Genomic DNA, 21712 nt, shown 5'->3' with positions numbered 1-21712 from the left:
TCAGAACAACATAATTTAAAATTTTACAAATTTTTTTTATCCATGATCATGTTACTTGCTTAGCCGAACAATAAGAAAAGGTACAGGATTGATTTTAGACTCTATCCAATTTAGCACAAATTGATCTTTGTTCTGCTGCATGTGCCCAATCCTAAAGCTTATCTGCCCCATATCATGAATTGTCTCTTTGCAAAGTCTGCATTACATTTTTACAATTAAACAAAACAATTCATAAAGGTCATCCTGAAATGATCAGACACATTTTGTGTAAGGTTTATGAGGAAAGCTTCTCTTAGAAGGTTAGAAGGTGACATTACACAGTGAAAGTCTGAATACATTTTCTGCATAACAATGTTTAAACAGCAGAGGGTATCAGAGCCTTCAAAAACAATCCTCAATCATCTTTTAACAGCCGGTTAGTTTCCCAGGTGAACAATGTTTCATTTAATTAGTTTGCTCTAATTGGACTGATGAAGGCCTATAAAATATACTCCTCTTCAGCTACGTATATGCTTGGTTTTGTAACCTCTCTATGGTGGTGTGAAACGGTGACTGTTGGAGTTTTGCTGTTACTCACAAGTTTTTTTGGTTTGTTTACCATGGATCAAGGGTGTAAAGGGTGGGTTTATTCATTCAAACTATGTTTGTAAATTATATTACAAATATTGTTTTTATTTTTATATATTTATATCTCTTTCTCTTTTTTTAATGCTTGTAGGTTACCCTTGTTGATAAACTTCCTGCTTTTGAGTAATGCTTATGGTTTTAGAGGTAAGGTTGGGGTTAGTTCTTGTTTTGTCAAGGATTAAATCTGTGAGGTTTGTCTACAAAATCTTGTATTTTGTCCAATTCACAGATGGAGCTTTCTCAAATGCTCACCACCCTTGGGGTCAACCTTCTGGCAATATGTTCTCACCTCGTGCAGTCCAGTCTTCTGTGTCAGAGGTCCCTGTGTCTGGGAATTTGCCTAAAGAAGTGGGCTCTAGCTTATTTGCTAACAGACCCCTGAAAAGGTTGAACTTATTCCAGTTTGTTAAAGGTCATGTTTCCAGCTGGCCTGAATCAACACCCCCTGCTCAAACCGCTCCAAGCAGCTCCGGTTTAGCTTCCTTGCCTCAACCCTTAAATGAACAGCAAGCAGGCAGTTTGACATCACTCCAGGGCTCCTCTGGATCAACCATTACAGATACTGCCAGTGTCTCTTTACCTGGACCTGGAGAAAGTACTAGTTACCCTGTTGGACTTGGCACTGCTGACTTGTCCACTAGTAATCTGAGCTCCCCTGGTTTGTCCATGTCCAGCTCCCAGGAAGCTTCTGGTACTCAAGCCACTTCGTCTGTGTTCCTTCAGGAGAGTATCTCTAACAGCAGTTCATCTGCTGCAGGTGCCAATTCAATTTCTCAAGGTAACTCTGGACCACTTTCAGAAGGCTCTGATCAATCCCCCTTCTCTCAGGGTCAAAGCAGTTACAGTAGTTTGTCTCTGTCTCAAGGCGCCTCGAGTCCCTATTCCCAAGACTCCTACAACAAGCTCAGTTCTTCTGTTTCTAGTCAGTCTACCAGTGATCAGAGTACCCCCAGTCTGTATGACTCTAGCTCTCAGGGTAGTTCTGTCAGTTTGTTGGGAGCTTCTGGCACTTCCATTCAAGTTTTGTCACCCCAATCCCAAATCTCAAACCAGCTTTTGCCCTCACCCTTGGAGGTTTCTAGCCCATTTACTAATAGTCAAGATTCACAGTCAAATGGTCCCACTTCAACTCTAGACCCTCAGGGCAGTCTCTCTCTCGGCTTTTTGTCTACCCAGACTCTGGGCTCTGCTTCCACTTCTCAGGGCAGCTCTGGGCCTGAGTTGTCTGGAAGTTCTTCTAGCCAGCCAACAAGTAGCCCTGGTGCTTTGTTTGGAGCCTCTACTGGTTTTGCCTCTCAAGAAGGGAACGGCACTTCCAGTGGTTCTGTCCAGCCTCAAGGTACCACAAGTCAGTCTTCCCCTGGGTCTCCATCCTCCTATTCAAGTGTATTACTATCCTCACCCCAAGGTGCTGCCAATCAGTTGGCTACAGTCCAGAGTTCACAAAAGCAGTTTACCTCTAGCTATGGCACCCAGTCATGGGGATCACTCAAGCCTCAAGGTACCACAAGTCTGTTTGCCCCTGGGTCTCCATCCTCTTTGTCTGCTACAGTCCAGAGTTCACGGAAGCAGTTTACCTCTAGCTATGGCACCCAGTCAGGGGCATCACTCCAGCCTCAAGGTACCACAAGTCTGTTTTCCACTGGGTCACCATCCTCATTGTCTGCTACAGTCCAGAGTTCACGGAAGCAGTTTACCTCTAGTTATGGCACCCAGTCAGGGGGATCACTCCAGCCTCAAGGTACCACAAGTCTGTTTTCCACTGGGTCACCATCCTCATTGTCTGCTACAGTCCAGAGTTCACGGAAGCAGTTTACCTCTAGCTATGGCACCCAGTCAGGGGCATCACTCCAGCCTCAAGGTACCACAAGTCTGTTTTCCACTGGGTCACCATCCTCATTGTCTGCTACAGTCCAGAGTTCACGGAAGCAGTTTACCACTAGCTATGGCACCCAGTCAGGGTCCTCTAAACTACTAAACCTGCAGGGCAGTGCAGTCTATGGTGGATCAATCCAATCTCAAGGTACCACAAGTTCTCTTGCCCCTGGGTCTCCATCCTCGTTGTCTGCTACAGTCCAGAGTTCACGGAAGCAGTTTACCTCTAGCTATGGCACCCAGTCTGGGGGATCACTCCAGCCTCAAGGTACCACAAGTTCTCTTGCCCCTGGGTCTCCATCCTCATTGTCTGCTACAGTCCAGAGTTCACGGAAGCAGTTTACCTCTAGCTATGGCATGCAGTCAGGGAGCTCACTCCAGCCTCAAGGTACCACAAGTTCTCTTGCCCCTGGGTCTCCATCCTCATTGTCTGCTACAGTCCAGAGTTCCCGGAAGCAGTTTACCAATAGCTATGGCACCCAGTCAGGGGCATCACTCCAGCCTCAAGGTACCACAAGTTCTCTTGCCCCTGGGTCTCCATCCTCATTGTCTGCTACAGTCCAGAGTTCACGGAAGCAGTTTACCTCTAGCTATGGCACCCAGTCAGGGGGATCACTCCAGCCTCAAGGTACCACAAGTCTGTTTTCCACTGGGTCACCATCCTCATTGTCTGCTACAGTCCAGAGTTCACGGAAGCAGTTTACCTCTAGTTATGGCACCCAGTCAGGGGGATCACTCCAGCCTCAAGGTACCACAAGTTCTCTTGCCCCTGGGTCTCCATCCTCGTTGTCTGCTACAGTCCAGAGTTCACGGAAGCAGTTTACTTCTAGCTATGGCACCCAGTCTGGGGGATCACTCCAGCCTCAAGGTACCACAAGTTCTCTTGCCCCTGGGTCTCCATCCTCGTTGTCTGCTACAGTCCAGAGTTCAAGGAAGCAGTTTACTTCTAGCTATGGCACCCAGTCATGGGGATCACTCAAGCCTCAAGGTACCACAAGTCTGTTTGCCCCTGGGTCTCCATCCTCTTTGTCTGCTACAGTCCAGAGTTCACGGAAGCAGTTTACCTCTAGCTATGGCACCCAGTCAGGGGCATCACTCCAGCCTCAAGGTACCACAAGTCTGTTTTCCACTGGGTCACCATCCTCATTGTCTGCTACAGTCCAGAGTTCCCGGAAGCAGTTTACCACTAGCTATGGCACCCAGTCAGGGTCCTCTAAACTACTAAACCTGCAGGGCAGTGCAGTCTATGGTGGATCAATCCAGTCTCAAGGTACCACAAGTTCTCTTGCCCCTGGGTCTCCATCCTCATTGTCTGCTACAGTCCAGAGTTCACGGAAGCAGTTTACCTCTAGCTATGGCACCCAGTCTGGGGGATCACTCCAGCCTCAAGGTACCACAAGTCTGTTTTCCACTGGGTCACCATCCTCATTGTCTAGTACAGTCCAGAGTTCCCGGAAGCAGTTTACCACTAGCTATGGCACCCAGTCAGGGTCCTCTAAACTACTAAACCTGCAGGGCAGTGCAGTCTATGGTGGATCAATCCAGTCTCAAGGTACCACAAGTTCTCTTGCCCCTGGGTCTCCATCCTCGTTGTCTGCTACAGTCCAGAGTTCACGGAAGCAGTTTACTTCTAGCTATGGCACCCAGTCTGGGGGATCACTCCAGCCTCAAGGTACCACAAGTTCTCTTGCCCCTGGGTCTCCATCCTCATTGTCTGCTACAGTCCAGAGTTCACGGAAGCAGTTTACCTCTAGCTATGGCACCCAGTCAGGGGGATCACTCCAGCCTCAAGGTACCACAAGTCTGTTTTCCACTGGGTCACCATCCTCATTGTCTGCTACAGTCCAGAGTTCACGGAAGCAGTTTACTTCTAGCTATGGCACCCAGTCTGGGGGATCACTCCAGCCTCAAGGTACCACAAGTTCTCTTGCCCCTGGGTCTCCATCCTCGTTGTCTGCTACAGTCCAGAGTTCAAGGAAGCAGTTTACTTCTAGCTATGGCACCCAGTCATGGGGATCACTCAAGCCTCAAGGAACCATAAGTCTGTTGTCCACTGGGTCTCCATCCTCATTGTCTGCTACAGTCCAGAGTTCACGGAAGCAGTTTACCTCTAGCTATGGCACCCAGTCAGGGTCCTCTAAACTACTAAACCTGCAGGGCAGTGCAGTCTATGGTGGATCAATCCAGCCTCAAGGTACCACAAGTTCTCTTGCCCCTGGGTCTCCATCCTCATTGTCTGCTACAGTCCAGAGTTCACGGAAGCAGTTTACCTCTAGCTATGGCACCCAGTCAGGGTCCTCTAAACTACTAAACCTGCAGGGCAGTGCAGTCTATGGTGGATCAATCCAGCCTCAAGGCACCACAAGTTCTCTTGCCCCTGGGTCTCCATCCTCATTGTCTGCTACAGTCCAGAGTTCACGGAAGCAGTTTACCTCTAGCTATGGCACCCAGTCAGGGGGATCACTCCAGCCTCAAGGTACCACAAGTTCTCTTAACCCTGGGTCACCATCCTCATTGTCTGCAACAGTCCAGAGTTCACGGAAGCAGTTTACCTCTAGCTATGGCACCCAGTCAGGGGTATCACTCCAGCCTCAAGGTACCACAAGTTCTCTTGCCCCTGGGTCTCCATCCTCGTTGTCTGCTACAGTCCAGAGTTCACGGAAGCAGTTTACCTCTAGCTATGGCACCCAGTCTGGGGGATCACTCCAGCCTCAAGGTACCACAAGTTCTCTTGCCCCTGGGTCACCATCCTCATTGTCTGATACATTCCAGAGTTCAAGGAAGCAGTTTACCTCTAGCTATGGCACCCAGTCAGGGGGATCACTCCAGCCTCAAGCTACCACAAGTTCTCTTGCCCCTGGGTCTCCATCCTCATTGTCTGCTACAGTCCAGAGTTCACGGAAGCAGTTTACCTCTAGCTATGGCACCCAGTCAGGGGGATCACTCCAGTCTCAAGGTACCACAAGTTCTCTTGCCCCTGGGTCACCATCCTCATTGTCTGCAACAGTCCAGAGTTCACGGAAGCAGTTTACCTCTAGCTATGGCACCCAGTCAGGGGGATCACTCCAGCCTCAAGGTACCACAAGTTCTCTTGCCCCTGGGTCTCCATCCTCATTGTCTGCTACAGTCCAGAGTTCACGGAAGCAGTTTACCTCTAGCTATGGCACCCAGTCAGGGGGATCACTCCAGCCTCAAGGTACCACAAGTCTGTTTTCCACTGGGTCACCATCCTCATTGTCTGCTACAGTCCAGAGTTCCCGGAAGCAGTTTACCACTAGCTATGGCACCCAGTCAGGGTCCTCTAAACTACTAAACCTGCAGGGCAGTGCAGTCTATGGTGGATCAATCCAGCCTCAAGGTACCACAAGTTCTCTTGCCCCTGGGTCTCCATCCTCGTTGTCTGCTACAGTCCAGAGTTCACGGAAGCACTTTACCTCTAGCTATGGCACCCAGTCAGGGGGATCACTTCAGCCTCAAGGTACCACAAGTTCTCTTGCCCCTGGGTCTCCATCCTCATTGTCTGCTACAGTCCAGAGTTCACGGAAGCAGTTTACGTCTAGCTATGGCACCCAGTCAGGGGGATCACTCCAGTCTCAAGGTACCACAAGTTCTCTTGCCCCTGGGTCTCCATCCTCATTGTCTGCTACAGTCCAGAGTTCACGGAAGCAGTTTACCTCTAGCTATGGCACCCAGTCAGGGGGATCACTCCAGCCTCAAGGTACCACAAGTCTGTTTTCCACTGGGTCACCATCCTCATTGTCTGCTACAGTCCAGAGTTCCCGGAAGCAGTTTACCACTAGCTATGGCACCCAGTCAGGGTCCTCTAAACTACTAAACCTGCAGGGCAGTGCAGTCTATGGTGGATCAATCCAGCCTCAAGGTACCACAAGTTCTCTTGCCCCTGGGTCTCCATCCTCGTTGTCTGCTACAGTCCAGAGTTCACGGAAGCAGTTTACCTCTAGCTATGGCACCCAGTCAGGGGGATCACTCCAGTCTCAAGGTACCACAAGTTCTCTTGCCCCTGGGTCTCCATCCTCATTGTCTGCTACAGTCCAGAGTTCACGGAAGCAGTTTAGCTCTAGCTATGGCACCCAGTCAGGGGGATCAATCCAGCCTCAAGGTACCACAAGTCAATTTGCCTCTGGGTCTCCATCCTCCCACCCAAGTGAATCACTATCCTCACCTCAAGATTTTGCCAGCCAAGAATTTCAAACTTATGCTGTGGCCCAAAACCAGAAGTCTCAAAGATGGCCATCGTCAGAACGTACTCAAACATCAGGTGTAGCTGTTTCACAAGGAGCATCCAGTGTTTCTGAGGTCCTGAGTAGCTCCGGCTTACTGTTTAACCAGAATACCCTTGCTTCTAAACCCTCTCGCAGCTTTTCCTCAAGCCGCTACTATGTCAAGGGCTAAGTGACTCTAGAAACCTGTCACAATGCTTGGTGATTTCTTCCAGATTGAAGTCTAATAAATGTTTTAAAGCAGTCTTTTTTTCTTGTGCCTTTTTTCCCTCTATCTTTGGTTTACCACAGTAAACAGAAAATGCCAGTTAACTAAAGTTTCTCTGAAATGTATTGTAAGGGAACTAAAGAGACTATCTGCAATTGCTATAACTGATTTTTGTGTTAAAATATTGGTGACCACTATCTGCTTCAATTTGAACCGTGAGGTACTCAAGTGAAATCCATGACTATTCTGTAATCACAACCAGCTGGGTGTACATCTTCCCACTTGCCACACAGCACCTTGTCTTAAATTAAACATGAAATATTGTCTGGAGTTTATTTTATTAGCTTTTAGGCAAAGCTTCTGCAAGGAAGAGCAGTTCCGAACTGCTTTAAGCCTATTGCTGAATTATTTGACTTCTTCACCATATGTTAAACTCAATGCTAAAAGGTATGGTTCACTCAAGAATTAGCCCATGATTTACTCGCCCTCAAGTCATCCTAGGTGTAAATGACAATCTTTCCGCTGAATACAATCTGAGTTGTATTTAAAGTTCTGGCTAATCCAAGCACTATAATAGCAGTTAGTTGTAGCTTTGTTTTTGAAGTCCATAAAAACTGCATCTGTCCATCAAATGTGCTTCACACAGCTCTGGGGGCTTCTGAATCAAACTGTGTAAGAAAAATCCATATTCAACACTCAAAGCTCTGGCTGATTGCCTTCTGTGGGAAAAAGTGTTGAAAGTGCCTTCTAATTCAAGATGCTTGTGCTATATCTGATGACCAGAGGCACTTTCAACACTTTTCCCATAAATTGAACATGAAAGGCAATTGGCTGAAACATGAATTTATAAAGTTTGAAGTATGTATATTTTTCTTACACAAACTTATCGATTTGCATCAGAAGGCCTTTATTAACCCCCAGAGCTGTGTGGAGCACGTTATTTGACGGACAGATGCAGTTTTTATGGACTTCAAAAATTTCTACAACTGCTGCCATTAAAAAGCTTGGATTAGCCAAGACTTTTTAAATATAACTCTGATTTTATTTGTCTGAAAGAAGAATGTCATATACACCTAGGATGACTTAAGGTTGAGTAAATCGTGGGCTAATTTTAATTTTTGGGTGAACACCTTGCAGTCTTCTTCCATTGTAACATTGTAATTGTTAAGTGTTTTAGTCACAAGATGCTGACAGTCAACAACAGCAGAGTGACACGTTACGCATATAAGTAGTACCGGTCAAGATAGCTTGTAGTACCCGGATGATCGGTGTGTTATTCAGTTTGGTGGTTGTTATCTGGGAATAACATACTGACTTATAATAATATGAAATAACTATGTCTGAATCCTCACTATTCATAAAAATGTAGGTGAGAATTACCAGGACGATGTACTAATTCTCATGAGATTTTGACATGTGTCTACTAATAGTGCATTCAACTATGCCTACTAGTAGGTGAAAACGATGTCAAAGGAGTAGTATATCCAAGACCTCATTATCTGTAAAAGGATAGGTGAGAAGTTCCTGGATGATGTACTGCTTTTATCCAAGGTGCAAAGGATCGCAGTTGATCCTTGATCCGAACGTATTACGACCCACGGTTCGCCACGCACGTGACTTGCGGATTTATTGCGCTCTTTTTTTCTTTCTTTCTTTTTTAACTTGCGGATTAATCTGAATTGTTTAGCGATCGCAGAGTAAAAGACAGTTTCATTTGCCGATATTACTTTTTAAGTAATTTTGTTCCTTTAAACTCGATGCCGAGTTTCAATGAAACTACACGCAGCATGTGTTCACGTGAAGGCATAATCAGTCAACAACAAAGGCTAGCGGATGAGCAGAAGAACTTGAAAAGCTTCTTTCTTCAACGCGACACCTGCTGATGCCCGTTTCACACACAGCATAGTTTGTTTGCGGTGCGTTTTTTTCCACAACATGTACCCATGTTAACAGATTACAGATTTCACACTGCACGCAGTTTTGGTCCGTCAGTGCGAAGTGCCGCGATCGTTTCTGCACCGAGTCTATGCTGAACGTGCTGAACGTGCTGAATTAAAGTAACAGTGCACTGCCTGCATTAAAACAAACATGTTTTGATGCAAAACTCTAGTAATTGTGCCATATAATGTAAAGTGTACTCTGTTTCAAAGTGAACACATGTTTTTTTGCCTTGGGTAAAGCAAGGAAAATTGCATTTAGATTTAGGTAAACAAGTAAAATAATGGAGAGCATTCCTTTCTTGGAGGTGGAAAAACAAAGTTCTTTATGACCTGCAGGATTTATTTAAAAAAGATTTTTTTTTAAATGAAAGAAATAAAATGAGTTGGCTGTTTTTGTCTATTGTCTAAGTCTATACTAGGCTATATAAATATAAAGTAGTGAATTAAATTAAACATTGTTTAAATGTATTGTTTAAACATGATATCTATTTTTTTTTTAAATGTGTATAGGACTACAAAGAGAATTGCAATGATGACAAGCCATACCAACTTTTGAATTTTAAATAAAATAATGAATGTGTTAAACAGGCGTGAGAGGTCTACTCTCTCCCCTGAGAATGTTGACATCCTAATCTTTTATTTAAATTTTTTTTTATCTATGCTCAGGCCCATTTTCACATCCCAGGTTTGAGTAAAATGTTATTTTATTACGCTGGTTATTTATTTTATATTTGTTAAATCCATAATCATATATGTTATGCTAATACCAACATTTTTCATACAGTAAATGGAAAGCAAATAAAAATAGTCTCCTCCCCCTTTTTTCTGATCCGAAAAATGATCCGATCCGTGACTTGTGATCCATGATGTGATCTGAACCGTGAGTTGTGTGATCCGTTACACCACTACAATAGACACACTTTTAGTTCATCTTTTATTGTGTGTTTTTTGAATACATTCACATTTGGCTGAATGGCTCTGTTCTAAATTACCCATCCTTTGGAATGGAAACGCTGCAATTTTGCAAAAACTCCCATATATTGCAAAAAAGTTTTTATGCTCTCATGAGGTGGTTTTTCAGGCAATTCGAAAAAGGAAATTCGTTTTTTTTTTCTCAACCTGGCGTGCGTAAAAGTTGATTATTCTTTACAGATTGGAGAGAAGACGAGACAGAGTTCTTTATTAAACTCATAAAAGACAATAGAATTACAGGAATACTGGATTCTAAACACAGAAATGCCACATTATCATGAAGACCTTGAAGCAGATCTGACACACACACACAAACACACCTCATATCTGTGCCACTTAAGTAACCTAAGGGGCTTTTCTTGCCATTAATACTTGGATAACACACATGTCTCCTTCCAATAAAAATAATGGATAGTGCGGTGGATGATATACAAACCTACCAAGTACCATCATTTTAGAATGACCTATCGCGAGAGGACAATACGTTTTAGTCGCATAACTGCGGCTATGGAAGCGCTGTCATTTCGCAATAGTTTTTTATCGACATTTAAGAAATATTGCAAATGTTTTTGGCAAATCTGTAATGGAAACGCGGCTACTGAAAGCAATATTATTTCTTAAAATGATCTTAGGTTTCATAAATGATAGCAATCGAAATTTGTCTGTCTTCAATGTTTCTTTGCTTCCCTGTAAAATTCAGGTGTTTTCAATACTCACTCCATCAGGCATTCTTAAGTATGTATACTAAAGCTGGGCATACACTGTGCGATTTCTATGCGTTTTCAGCAAGGTTACCTACTCACACTGTACGAGTAGATCGCATGCGATGTAAAGCCAAAGCTCACGATTGATGTGCTCTCACTGTGCGGTCCGACCGTCGAGCGCGTCTTGACTGCTCACACTGTACGGGTGAAAAATGCGCAATAAAATCCCTGTGGCGACGATAGACCATGGTGTATTATAGAGAGGTAAATGCATCAGCTATTGATATCAAGAGGATTTAGAATTGATGTATAAAATTATTATTATTATTAGAGTAGGCCTACTTTTATTATTAAATTGATATTACATTAATTTGCCCCCTCCCCCCAACAATAATGCATAATCGACACACTGCATAATAAAATAATAGATAGATTAATCCTCACTATTTAAAAACATTTAGCCCGATTAAACAAGGAATTATAGGTCTATAATTATATGATTATAATGTCAGAACACTGCAATAATAATGTCTGTCTCAATGAAAAGTAAGAGCAGATTTATCTAAAAACAACTTGTTTAACACAAAATGGGCCTACTTCTCTTCTATTTTTTTCTCACAATATGGACCAAAATAGAAATGTTAAGAAAATAAATAAGAAAGAAATAGGCTACGTTATCAGTATGTTGAATTACATTTATCTCTCGTTGTCTGAGAATATGTACCGAAAGCTTGTCAGATTTTACTTTCACTTTCTGTAGTGAATAATTGACTGGGTTTGAGACTGCGTTTAAACTGCGTGATATCATCTGACTCGCGTTCATGAAGAAAAAGAACACATTGCAACATGACATTGTGTCAAGATGGACAACGGTTCCCACTTTCCGTCATAAGATTAAGTAGGCCTAGGCTAAATATTAATTAATATTAAAAAAATAAAAATAAAATGTGAAAGTAAAACAAGTAGGCTAAATTAATGATCAACTAGCTAAATGAATAAGATGCACTGGATATATACAACACAAACTGGAGGCACAACAGTTTACTTAATTTCTGCTATTTGATAGCTACCTAGATAATTAAAGATCTCCCTCTTTTCGTTTTCTTCCTTAATGCTTTTAAAAATTAAATGGTTGAACTTCTGCTTTGGCGCAGGCGCAGTGAGGGGAAATAGGGCAATCAGTTCGTGGCTTTGCTTCAACTGTGCGATAACCTCACGAGGGGCGAGCAGAATTTCTGACAAACGACGCACGATAAACCTGAAAATCGGCCCGACCCAAAAAAGAGTCGCACGAGTCAGAATTCGGCTCGAAATCGGACGAAAATCGCACAGTGTATGCCCGGCTTAAAGGACTACATCCTCCACAGACAGTCCTTCTATGATTTCTCAACGTCTCCAGGAGAATGTTCGTGCTATGTGGTCTTTGACAGTTGAGATGTCTGGATGTCTTCCAATATTTGCTTTGTAGAATGTTCACATGAGCCTTAGACATTAAATCCTCCCCAACACAAGTTTCATTTGTCAGAACAACATAATTTAAAATTTTACAAATTTTTTTTATCCATGATCATGTTACTTGCTTAGCCGAACAATAAGAAAAGGTACAGGATTGATTTTAGACTCTATCCAATTTAGCACAAATTGATCTTTGTTCTGCTGCATGTGCCCAATCCTAAAGCTTATCTGCCCCATATCATGAATTGTCTCTTTGCAAAGTCTGCATTACATTTTTACAATTAAACAAAACAATTCATAAAGGTCATCCTGAAATGATCAGACACATTTTGTGTAAGGTTTATGAGGAAAGCTTCTCTTAGAAGGTTAGAAGGTGACATTACACAGTGAAAGTCTGAATACATTTTCTGCATAACAATGTTTAAACAGCAGAGGGTATCAGAGCCTTCAAAAACAATCCTCAATCATCTTTTAACAGCCGGTTAGTTTCCCAGGTGAACAATGTTTCATTTAATTAGTTTGCTCTAATTGGACTGATGAAGGCCTATAAAATATACTCCTCTTCAGCTACGTATATGCTTGGTTTTGTAACCTCTCTATGGTGGTGTGAAACGGTGACTGTTGGAGTTTTGCTGTTACTCACAAGTTTTTTTGGTTTGTTTACCATGGATCAAGGGTGTAAAGGGTGGGTTTATTCATTCAAACTATGTTTGTAAATTATATTACAAATATTGTTTTTATTTTTATATATTTATATCTCTTTCTCTTTTTTTAATGCTTGTAGGTTACCCTTGTTGATAAACTTCCTGCTTTTGAGTAATGCTTATGGTTTTAGAGGTAAGGTTGGGGTTAGTTCTTGTTTTGTCAAGGATTAAATCTGTGAGGTTTGTCTACAAAATCTTGTATTTTGTCCAATTCACAGATGGAGCTTTCTCAAATGCTCACCACCCTTGGGGTCAACCTTCTGGCAATATGTTCTCACCTCGTGCAGTCCAGTCTTCTGTGTCAGAGGTCCCTGTGTCTGGGAATTTGCCTAAAGAAGTGGGCTCTAGCTTATTTGCTAACAGACCCCTGAAAAGGTTGAACTTATTCCAGTTTGTTAAAGGTCATGTTTCCAGCTGGCCTGAATCAACACCCCCTGCTCAAACCGCTCCAAGCAGCTCCGGTTTAGCTTCCTTGCCTCAACCCTTAAATGAACAGCAAGCAGGCAGTTTGACATCACTCCAGGGCTCCTCTGGATCAACCATTACAGATACTGCCAGTGTCTCTTTACCTGGACCTGGAGAAAGTACTAGTTACCCTGTTGGACTTGGCACTGCTGACTTGTCCACTAGTAATCTGAGCTCCCCTGGTTTGTCCATGTCCAGCTCCCAGGAAGCTTCTGGTACTCAAGCCACTTCGTCTGTGTTCCTTCAGGAGAGTATCTCTAACAGCAGTTCATCTGCTGCAGGTGCCAATTCAATTTCTCAAGGTAACTCTGGACCACTTTCAGAAGGCTCTGATCAATCCCCCTTCTCTCAGGGTCAAAGCAGTTACAGTAGTTTGTCTCTGTCTCAAGGCGCCTCGAGTCCCTATTCCCAAGACTCCTACAACAAGCTCAGTTCTTCTGTTTCTAGTCAGTCTACCAGTGATCAGAGTACCCCCAGTCTGTATGACTCTAGCTCTCAGGGTAGTTCTGTCAGTTTGTTGGGAGCTTCTGGCACTTCCATTCAAGTTTTGTCACCCCAATCCCAAATCTCAAACCAGCTTTTGCCCTCACCCTTGGAGGTTTCTAGCCCATTTACTAATAGTCAAGATTCACAGTCAAATGGTCCCACTTCAACTCTAGACCCTCAGGGCAGTCTCTCTCTCGGCTTTTTGTCTACCCAGACTCTGGGCTCTGCTTCCACTTCTCAGGGCAGCTCTGGGCCTGAGTTGTCTGGAAGTTCTTCTAGCCAGCCAACAAGTAGCCCTGGTGCTTTGTTTGGAGCCTCTACTGGTTTTGCCTCTCAAGAAGGGAACGGCACTTCCAGTGGTTCTGTCCAGCCTCAAGGTACCACAAGTCAGTCTTCCCCTGGGTCTCCATCCTCCTATTCAAGTGTATTACTATCCTCACCCCAAGGTGCTGCCAATCAGTTGGCTACAGTCCAGAGTTCACAAAAGCAGTTTACCTCTAGCTATGGCACCCAGTCATGGGGATCACTCAAGCCTCAAGGTACCACAAGTCTGTTTGCCCCTGGGTCTCCATCCTCTTTGTCTGCTACAGTCCAGAGTTCACGGAAGCAGTTTACCTCTAGCTATGGCACCCAGTCAGGGGCATCACTCCAGCCTCAAGGTACCACAAGTCTGTTTTCCACTGGGTCACCATCCTCATTGTCTGCTACAGTCCAGAGTTCACGGAAGCAGTTTACCTCTAGTTATGGCACCCAGTCAGGGGGATCACTCCAGCCTCAAGGTACCACAAGTCTGTTTTCCACTGGGTCACCATCCTCATTGTCTGCTACAGTCCAGAGTTCACGGAAGCAGTTTACCTCTAGCTATGGCACCCAGTCAGGGGCATCACTCCAGCCTCAAGGTACCACAAGTCTGTTTTCCACTGGGTCACCATCCTCATTGTCTGCTACAGTCCAGAGTTCACGGAAGCAGTTTACCACTAGCTATGGCACCCAGTCAGGGTCCTCTAAACTACTAAACCTGCAGGGCAGTGCAGTCTATGGTGGATCAATCCAATCTCAAGGTACCACAAGTTCTCTTGCCCCTGGGTCTCCATCCTCGTTGTCTGCTACAGTCCAGAGTTCACGGAAGCAGTTTACCTCTAGCTATGGCACCCAGTCTGGGGGATCACTCCAGCCTCAAGGTACCACAAGTTCTCTTGCCCCTGGGTCTCCATCCTCATTGTCTGCTACAGTCCAGAGTTCACGGAAGCAGTTTACCTCTAGCTATGGCATGCAGTCAGGGAGCTCACTCCAGCCTCAAGGTACCACAAGTTCTCTTGCCCCTGGGTCTCCATCCTCATTGTCTGCTACAGTCCAGAGTTCCCGGAAGCAGTTTACCAATAGCTATGGCACCCAGTCAGGGGCATCACTCCAGCCTCAAGGTACCACAAGTTCTCTTGCCCCTGGGTCTCCATCCTCATTGTCTGCTACAGTCCAGAGTTCACGGAAGCAGTTTACCTCTAGCTATGGCACCCAGTCAGGGGGATCACTCCAGCCTCAAGGTACCACAAGTCTGTTTTCCACTGGGTCACCATCCTCATTGTCTGCTACAGTCCAGAGTTCACGGAAGCAGTTTACCTCTAGTTATGGCACCCAGTCAGGGGGATCACTCCAGCCTCAAGGTACCACAAGTTCTCTTGCCCCTGGGTCTCCATCCTCGTTGTCTGCTACAGTCCAGAGTTCACGGAAGCAGTTTACTTCTAGCTATGGCACCCAGTCTGGGGGATCACTCCAGCCTCAAGGTACCACAAGTTCTCTTGCCCCTGGGTCTCCATCCTCGTTGTCTGCTACAGTCCAGAGTTCAAGGAAGCAGTTTACTTCTAGCTATGGCACCCAGTCATGGGGATCACTCAAGCCTCAAGGTACCACAAGTCTGTTTGCCCCTGGGTCTCCATCCTCTTTGTCTGCTACAGTCCAGAGTTCACGGAAGCAGTTTACCTCTAGCTATGGCACCCAGTCAGGGGCATCACTCCAGCCTCAAGGTACCACAAGTCTGTTTTCCACTGGGTCACCATCCTCATTGTCTGCTACAGTCCAGAGTTCCCGGAAGCAGTTTACCACTAGCTATGGCACCCAGTCAGGGTCCTCTAAACTACTAAACCTGCAGGGCAGTGCAGTCTATGGTGGATCAATCCAGTCTCAAGGTACCACAAGTTCTCTTGCCCCTGGGTCTCCATCCTCATTGTCTGCTACAGTCCAGAGTTCACGGAAGCAGTTTACCTCTAGCTATGGCACCCAGTCTGGGGGATCACTCCAGCCTCAAGGTACCACAAGTCTGTTTTCCACTGGGTCACCATCCTCATTGTCTAGTACAGTCCAGAGTTCCCGGAAGCAGTTTACCACTAGCTATGGCACCCAGTCAGGGTCCTCTAAACTACTAAACCTGCAGGGCAGTGCAGTCTATGGTGGATCAATCCAGTCTCAAGGTACCACAAGTTCTCTTGCCCCTGGGTCTCCATCCTCGTTGTCTGCTACAGTCCAGAGTTCACGGAAGCAGTTTACTTCTAGCTATGGCACCCAGTCTGGGGGATCACTCCAGCCTCAAGGTACCACAAGTTCTCTTGCCCCTGGGTCTCCATCCTCATTGTCTGCTACAGTCCAGAGTTCACGGAAGCAGTTTACCTCTAGCTATGGCACCCAGTCAGGGGGATCACTCCAGCCTCAAGGTACCACAAGTCTGTTTTCCACTGGGTCACCATCCTCATTGTCTGCTACAGTCCAGAGTTCACGGAAGCAGTTTACTTCTAGCTATGGCACCCAGTCTGGGGGATCACTCCAGCCTCAAGGTACCACAAGTTCTCTTGCCCCTGGGTCTCCATCCTCGTTGTCTGCTACAGTCCAGAGTTCAAGGAAGCAGTTTACTTCTAGCTATGGCACCCAGTCATGGGGATCACTCAAGCCTCAAGGAACCATAAGTCTGTTGTCCACTGGGTCTCCATCCTCATTGTCTGCTACAGTCCAGAGTTCACGGAAGCAGTTTACCTCTAGCTATGGCACCCAGTCAGGGTCCTCTAAACTACTAAACCTGCAGGGCAGTGCAGTCTATGGTGGATCAATCCAGCCTCAAGGTACCACAAGTTCTCTTGCCCCTGGGTCTCCATCCTCATTGTCTGCTACAGTCCAGAGTTCACGGAAGCAGTTTACCTCTAGCTATGGCACCCAGTCAGGGTCCTCTAAACTACTAAACCTGCAGGGCAGTGCAGTCTATGGTGGATCAATCCAGCCTCAAGGCACCACAAGTTCTCTTGCCCCTGGGTCTCCATCCTCATTGTCTGCTACAGTCCAGAGTTCACGGAAGCAGTTTACCTCTAGCTATGGCACCCAGTCAGGGGGATCACTCCAGCCTCAAGGTACCACAAGTTCTCTTAACCCTGGGTCACCATCCTCATTGTCTGCAACAGTCCAGAGTTCACGGAAGCAGTTTACCTCTAGCTATGGCACCCAGTCAGGGGTATCACTCCAGCCTCAAGGTACCACAAGTTCTCTTGCCCCTGGGTCTCCATCCTCATTGTCTGATACATTCCAGAGTTCAAGGAAGCAGTTTACCTCTAGCTATGGCACCCAGTCAGGGGGATCACTCCAGCCTCAAGCTACCACAAGTTCTCTTGCCCCTGGGTCTCCATCCTCATTGTCTGCTACAGTCCAGAGTTCACGGAAGCAGTTTACCTCTAGCTATGGCACCCAGTCAGGGGGATCACTCCAGTCTCAAGGTACCACAAGTTCTCTTGCCCCTGGGTCACCATCCTCATTGTCTGCAACAGTCCAGAGTTCACGGAAGCAGTTTACCTCTAGCTATGGCACCCAGTCAGGGGGATCACTCCAGCCTCAAGGTACCACAAGTTCTCTTGCCCCTGGGTCTCCATCCTCATTGTCTGCTACAGTCCAGAGTTCACGGAAGCAGTTTACCTCTAGCTATGGCACCCAGTCAGGGGGATCACTCCAGCCTCAAGGTACCACAAGTCTGTTTTCCACTGGGTCACCATCCTCATTGTCTGCTACAGTCCAGAGTTCCCGGAAGCAGTTTACCACTAGCTATGGCACCCAGTCAGGGTCCTCTAAACTACTAAACCTGCAGGGCAGTGCAGTCTATGGTGGATCAATCCAGCCTCAAGGTACCACAAGTTCTCTTGCCCCTGGGTCTCCATCCTCGTTGTCTGCTACAGTCCAGAGTTCACGGAAGCACTTTACCTCTAGCTATGGCACCCAGTCAGGGGGATCACTTCAGCCTCAAGGTACCACAAGTTCTCTTGCCCCTGGGTCTCCATCCTCATTGTCTGCTACAGTCCAGAGTTCACGGAAGCAGTTTACGTCTAGCTATGGCACCCAGTCAGGGGGATCACTCCAGTCTCAAGGTACCACAAGTTCTCTTGCCCCTGGGTCTCCATCCTCATTGTCTGCTACAGTCCAGAGTTCACGGAAGCAGTTTACCTCTAGCTATGGCACCCAGTCAGGGGGATCACTCCAGCCTCAAGGTACCACAAGTCTGTTTTCCACTGGGTCACCATCCTCATTGTCTGCTACAGTCCAGAGTTCCCGGAAGCAGTTTACCACTAGCTATGGCACCCAGTCAGGGTCCTCTAAACTACTAAACCTGCAGGGCAGTGCAGTCTATGGTGGATCAATCCAGCCTCAAGGTACCACAAGTTCTCTTGCCCCTGGGTCTCCATCCTCGTTGTCTGCTACAGTCCAGAGTTCACGGAAGCAGTTTACCTCTAGCTATGGCACCCAGTCAGGGGGATCACTCCAGTCTCAAGGTACCACAAGTTCTCTTGCCCCTGGGTCTCCATCCTCATTGTCTGCTACAGTCCAGAGTTCACGGAAGCAGTTTAGCTCTAGCTATGGCACCCAGTCAGGGGGATCAATCCAGCCTCAAGGTACCACAAGTCAATTTGCCTCTGGGTCTCCATCCTCCCACCCAAGTGAATCACTATCCTCACCTCAAGATTTTGCCAGCCAAGAATTTCAAACTTATGCTGTGGCCCAAAACCAGAAGTCTCAAAGATGGCCATCGTCAGAACGTACTCAAACATCAGGTGTAGCTGTTTCACAAGGAGCATCCAGTGTTTCTGAGGTCCTGAGTAGCTCCGGCTTACTGTTTAACCAGAATACCCTTGCTTCTAAACCCTCTCGCAGCTTTTCCTCAAGCCGCTACTATGTCAAGGGCTAAGTGACTCTAGAAACCTGTCACAATGCTTGGTGATTTCTTCCAGATTGAAGTCTAATAAATGTTTTAAAGCAGTCTTTTTTTCTTGTGCCTTTTTTCCCTCTATCTTTGGTTTACCACAGTAAACAGAAAATGCCAGTTAACTAAAGTTTCTCTGAAATGTATTGTAAGGGAACTAAAGAGACTATCTGCAATTGCTATAACTGATTTTTGTGTTAAAATATTGGTGACCACTATCTGCTTCAATTTGAACCGTGAGGTACTCAAGTGAAATCCATGACTATTCTGTAATCACAACCAGCTGGGTGTACATCTTCCCACTTGCCACACAGCACCTTGTCTTAAATTAAACATGAAATATTGTCTGGAGTTTATTTTATTAGCTTTTAGGCAAAGCTTCTGCAAGGAAGAGCAGTTCCGAACTGCTTTAAGCCTATTGCTGAATTATTTGACTTCTTCACCATATGTTAAACTCAATGCTAAAAGGTATGGTTCACTCAAGAATTAGCCCATGATTTACTCGCCCTCAAGTCATCCTAGGTGTAAATGACAATCTTTCCGCTGAATACAATCTGAGTTGTATTTAAAGTTCTGGCTAATCCAAGCACTATAATAGCAGTTAGTTGTAGCTTTGTTTTTGAAGTCCATAAAAACTGCATCTGTCCATCAAATGTGCTTCACACAGCTCTGGGGGCTTCTGAATCAAACTGTGTAAGAAAAATCCATATTCAACACTCAAAGCTCTGGCTGATTGCCTTCTGTGGGAAAAAGTGTTGAAAGTGCCTTCTAATTCAAGATGCTTGTGCTATATCTGATGACCAGAGGCACTTTCAACACTTTTCCCATAAATTGAACATGAAAGGCAATTGGCTGAAACATGAATTTATAAAGTTTGAAGTATGTATATTTTTCTTACACAAACTTATCGATTTGCATCAGAAGGCCTTTATTAACCCCCAGAGCTGTGTGGAGCACGTTATTTGACGGACAGATGCAGTTTTTATGGACTTCAAAAATTTCTACAACTGCTGCCATTAAAAAGCTTGGATTAGCCAAGACTTTTTAAATATAACTCTGATTTTATTTGTCTGAAAGAAGAATGTCATATACACCTAGGATGACTTAAGGTTGAGTAAATCGTGGGCTAATTTTAATTTTTGGGTGAACACCTTGCAGTCTTCTTCCATTGTAACATTGTAATTGTTAAGTGTTTTAGTCACAAGATGCTGACAGTCAACAACAGCAGAGTGACACGTTACGCATATAAGTAGTACCGGTCAAGATAGCTTGTAGTACCCGGATGATCGGTGTGTTATTCAGTTTGGTGGTTGTTATCTGGGAATAACATACTGACTTATAATAATATGAAATAACTATGTCTGAATCCTCACTATTCATAAAAATGTAGGTGAGAATTACCAGGACGATGTACTAATTCTCATGAGATTTTGACATGTGTCTACTAATAGTGCATTCAACTATGCCTACTAGTAGGTGAAAACGATGTCAAAGGAGTAGTATATCCAAGACCTCATTATCTGTAAAAGGATAGGTGAGAAGTTCCTGGATGATGTACTGCTTTTATCCAAGGTGCAAAGGATCGCAGTTGATCCTTGATCCGAACGTATTACGACCCACGGTTCGCCACGCACGTGACTTGCGGATTTATTGCGCTCTTTTTTTCTTTCTTTCTTTTTTAACTTGCGGATTAATCTGAATTGTTTAGCGATCGCAGAGTAAAAGACAGTTTCATTTGCCGATATTACTTTTTAAGTAATTTTGTTCCTTTAAACTCGATGCCGAGTTTCAATGAAACTACACGCAGCATGTGTTCACGTGAAGGCATAATCAGTCAACAACAAAGGCTAGCGGATGAGCAGAAGAACTTGAAAAGCTTCTTTCTTCAACGCGACACCTGCTGATGCCCGTTTCACACACAGCATAGTTTGTTTGCGGTGCGTTTTTTTCCACAACATGTACCCATGTTAACAGATTACAGATTTCACACTGCACGCAGTTTTGGTCCGTCAGTGCGAAGTGCCGCGATCGTTTCTGCACCGAGTCTATGCTGAACGTGCTGAACGTGCTGAATTAAAGTAACAGTGCACTGCCTGCATTAAAACAAACATGTTTTGATGCAAAACTCTAGTAATTGTGCCATATAATGTAAAGTGTACTCTGTTTCAAAGTGAACACATGTTTTTTTGCCTTGGGTAAAGCAAGGAAAATTGCATTTAGATTTAGGTAAACAAGTAAAATAATGGAGAGCATTCCTTTCTTGGAGGTGGAAAAACAAAGTTCTTTATGACCTGCAGGATTTATTTAAAAAAGATTTTTTTTTAAATGAAAGAAATAAAATGAGTTGGCTGTTTTTGTCTATTGTCTAAGTCTATACTAGGCTATATAAATATAAAGTAGTGAATTAAATTAAACATTGTTTAAATGTATTGTTTAAACATGATATCTATTTTTTTTTTAAATGTGTATAGGACTACAAAGAGAATTGCAATGATGACAAGCCATACCAACTTTTGAATTTTAAATAAAATAATGAATGTGTTAAACAGGCGTGAGAGGTCTACTCTCTCCCCTGAGAATGTTGACATCCTAATCTTTTATTTAAATTTTTTTTTATCTATGCTCAGGCCCATTTTCACATCCCAGGTTTGAGTAAAATGTTATTTTATTACGCTGGTTATTTATTTTATATTTGTTAAATCCATAATCATATATGTTATGCTAATACCAACATTTTTCATACAGTAAATGGAAAGCAAATAAAAATAGTCTCCTCCCCCTTTTTTCTGATCCGAAAAATGATCCGATCCGTGA

General features: G+C 44.6%; 2 protein-coding genes across 2 annotated transcripts in view; both read left to right on the top strand.

The window, feature by feature from the left end:
* Positions 1–506: 506 nt before the first annotated feature.
* LOC137062060 (pneumococcal serine-rich repeat protein-like) lies at positions 507–6987 on the top strand. Its single transcript, XM_067432829.1, has 7 exons — positions 507–619; positions 719–771; positions 857–2368; positions 2651–4414; positions 5861–5980; positions 6383–6502; positions 6623–6987. Exons 1-7 carry the CDS (start codon positions 510–512, stop codon positions 6913–6915), a joined length of 3972 nt encoding a protein of 1323 aa, XP_067288930.1. The 5' UTR covers positions 507–509; the 3' UTR covers positions 6916–6987.
* Positions 6988–12594: 5607 nt separating this feature from the next.
* Positions 12595–21712, top strand: part of LOC137062059 (pneumococcal serine-rich repeat protein-like) — a 52780-nt gene continuing 43662 nt past the window's right edge. Inside the window, exons 1-5 of the mRNA XM_067432828.1 lie at positions 12595–12707; positions 12807–12859; positions 12945–14456; positions 14739–15338; positions 15699–17546. Of these exons, the coding sequence (XP_067288929.1) occupies positions 12598–12707; positions 12807–12859; positions 12945–14456; positions 14739–15338; positions 15699–17546 (4123 nt within the window). The 5' untranslated portion in view covers positions 12595–12597. The remainder of the gene's footprint in view (positions 12708–12806; positions 12860–12944; positions 14457–14738; positions 15339–15698; positions 17547–21712) is intronic.

The sequence above is a fragment of the Pseudorasbora parva genome, chromosome 23, assembly GCF_024679245.1.
Source record: "Pseudorasbora parva isolate DD20220531a chromosome 23, ASM2467924v1, whole genome shotgun sequence".
Classification (NCBI taxonomy): domain Eukaryota; kingdom Metazoa; phylum Chordata; class Actinopteri; order Cypriniformes; family Gobionidae; genus Pseudorasbora; species Pseudorasbora parva.
Note: the sequence above shows the minus strand (reverse complement) of the source record. Positions and strands in the feature narration are given on the sequence as shown.

What these genes read in the sequence shown, in the direction of transcription:
- LOC137062060 (XM_067432829.1), top strand. Translation starts at nt 510, where the DNA reads ATGCTTGGTTTTGTAACCTCTCTATGGTGGTGTGAAACGGTGACTGTT. An exon ending in ATGGATCAAGGGTGTAAAGG is followed by an intron (nt 620 to 718) that starts GTGGGTTTATTC and finishes TAATGCTTGTAG; the next exon opens with GTTACCCTTGTTGATAAACT. An exon ending in GGGATCACTTCAGCCTCAAG is followed by an intron (nt 5,981 to 6,382) that starts GTACCACAAGTT and finishes TCCAGCCTCAAG; the next exon opens with GTACCACAAGTTCTCTTGCC.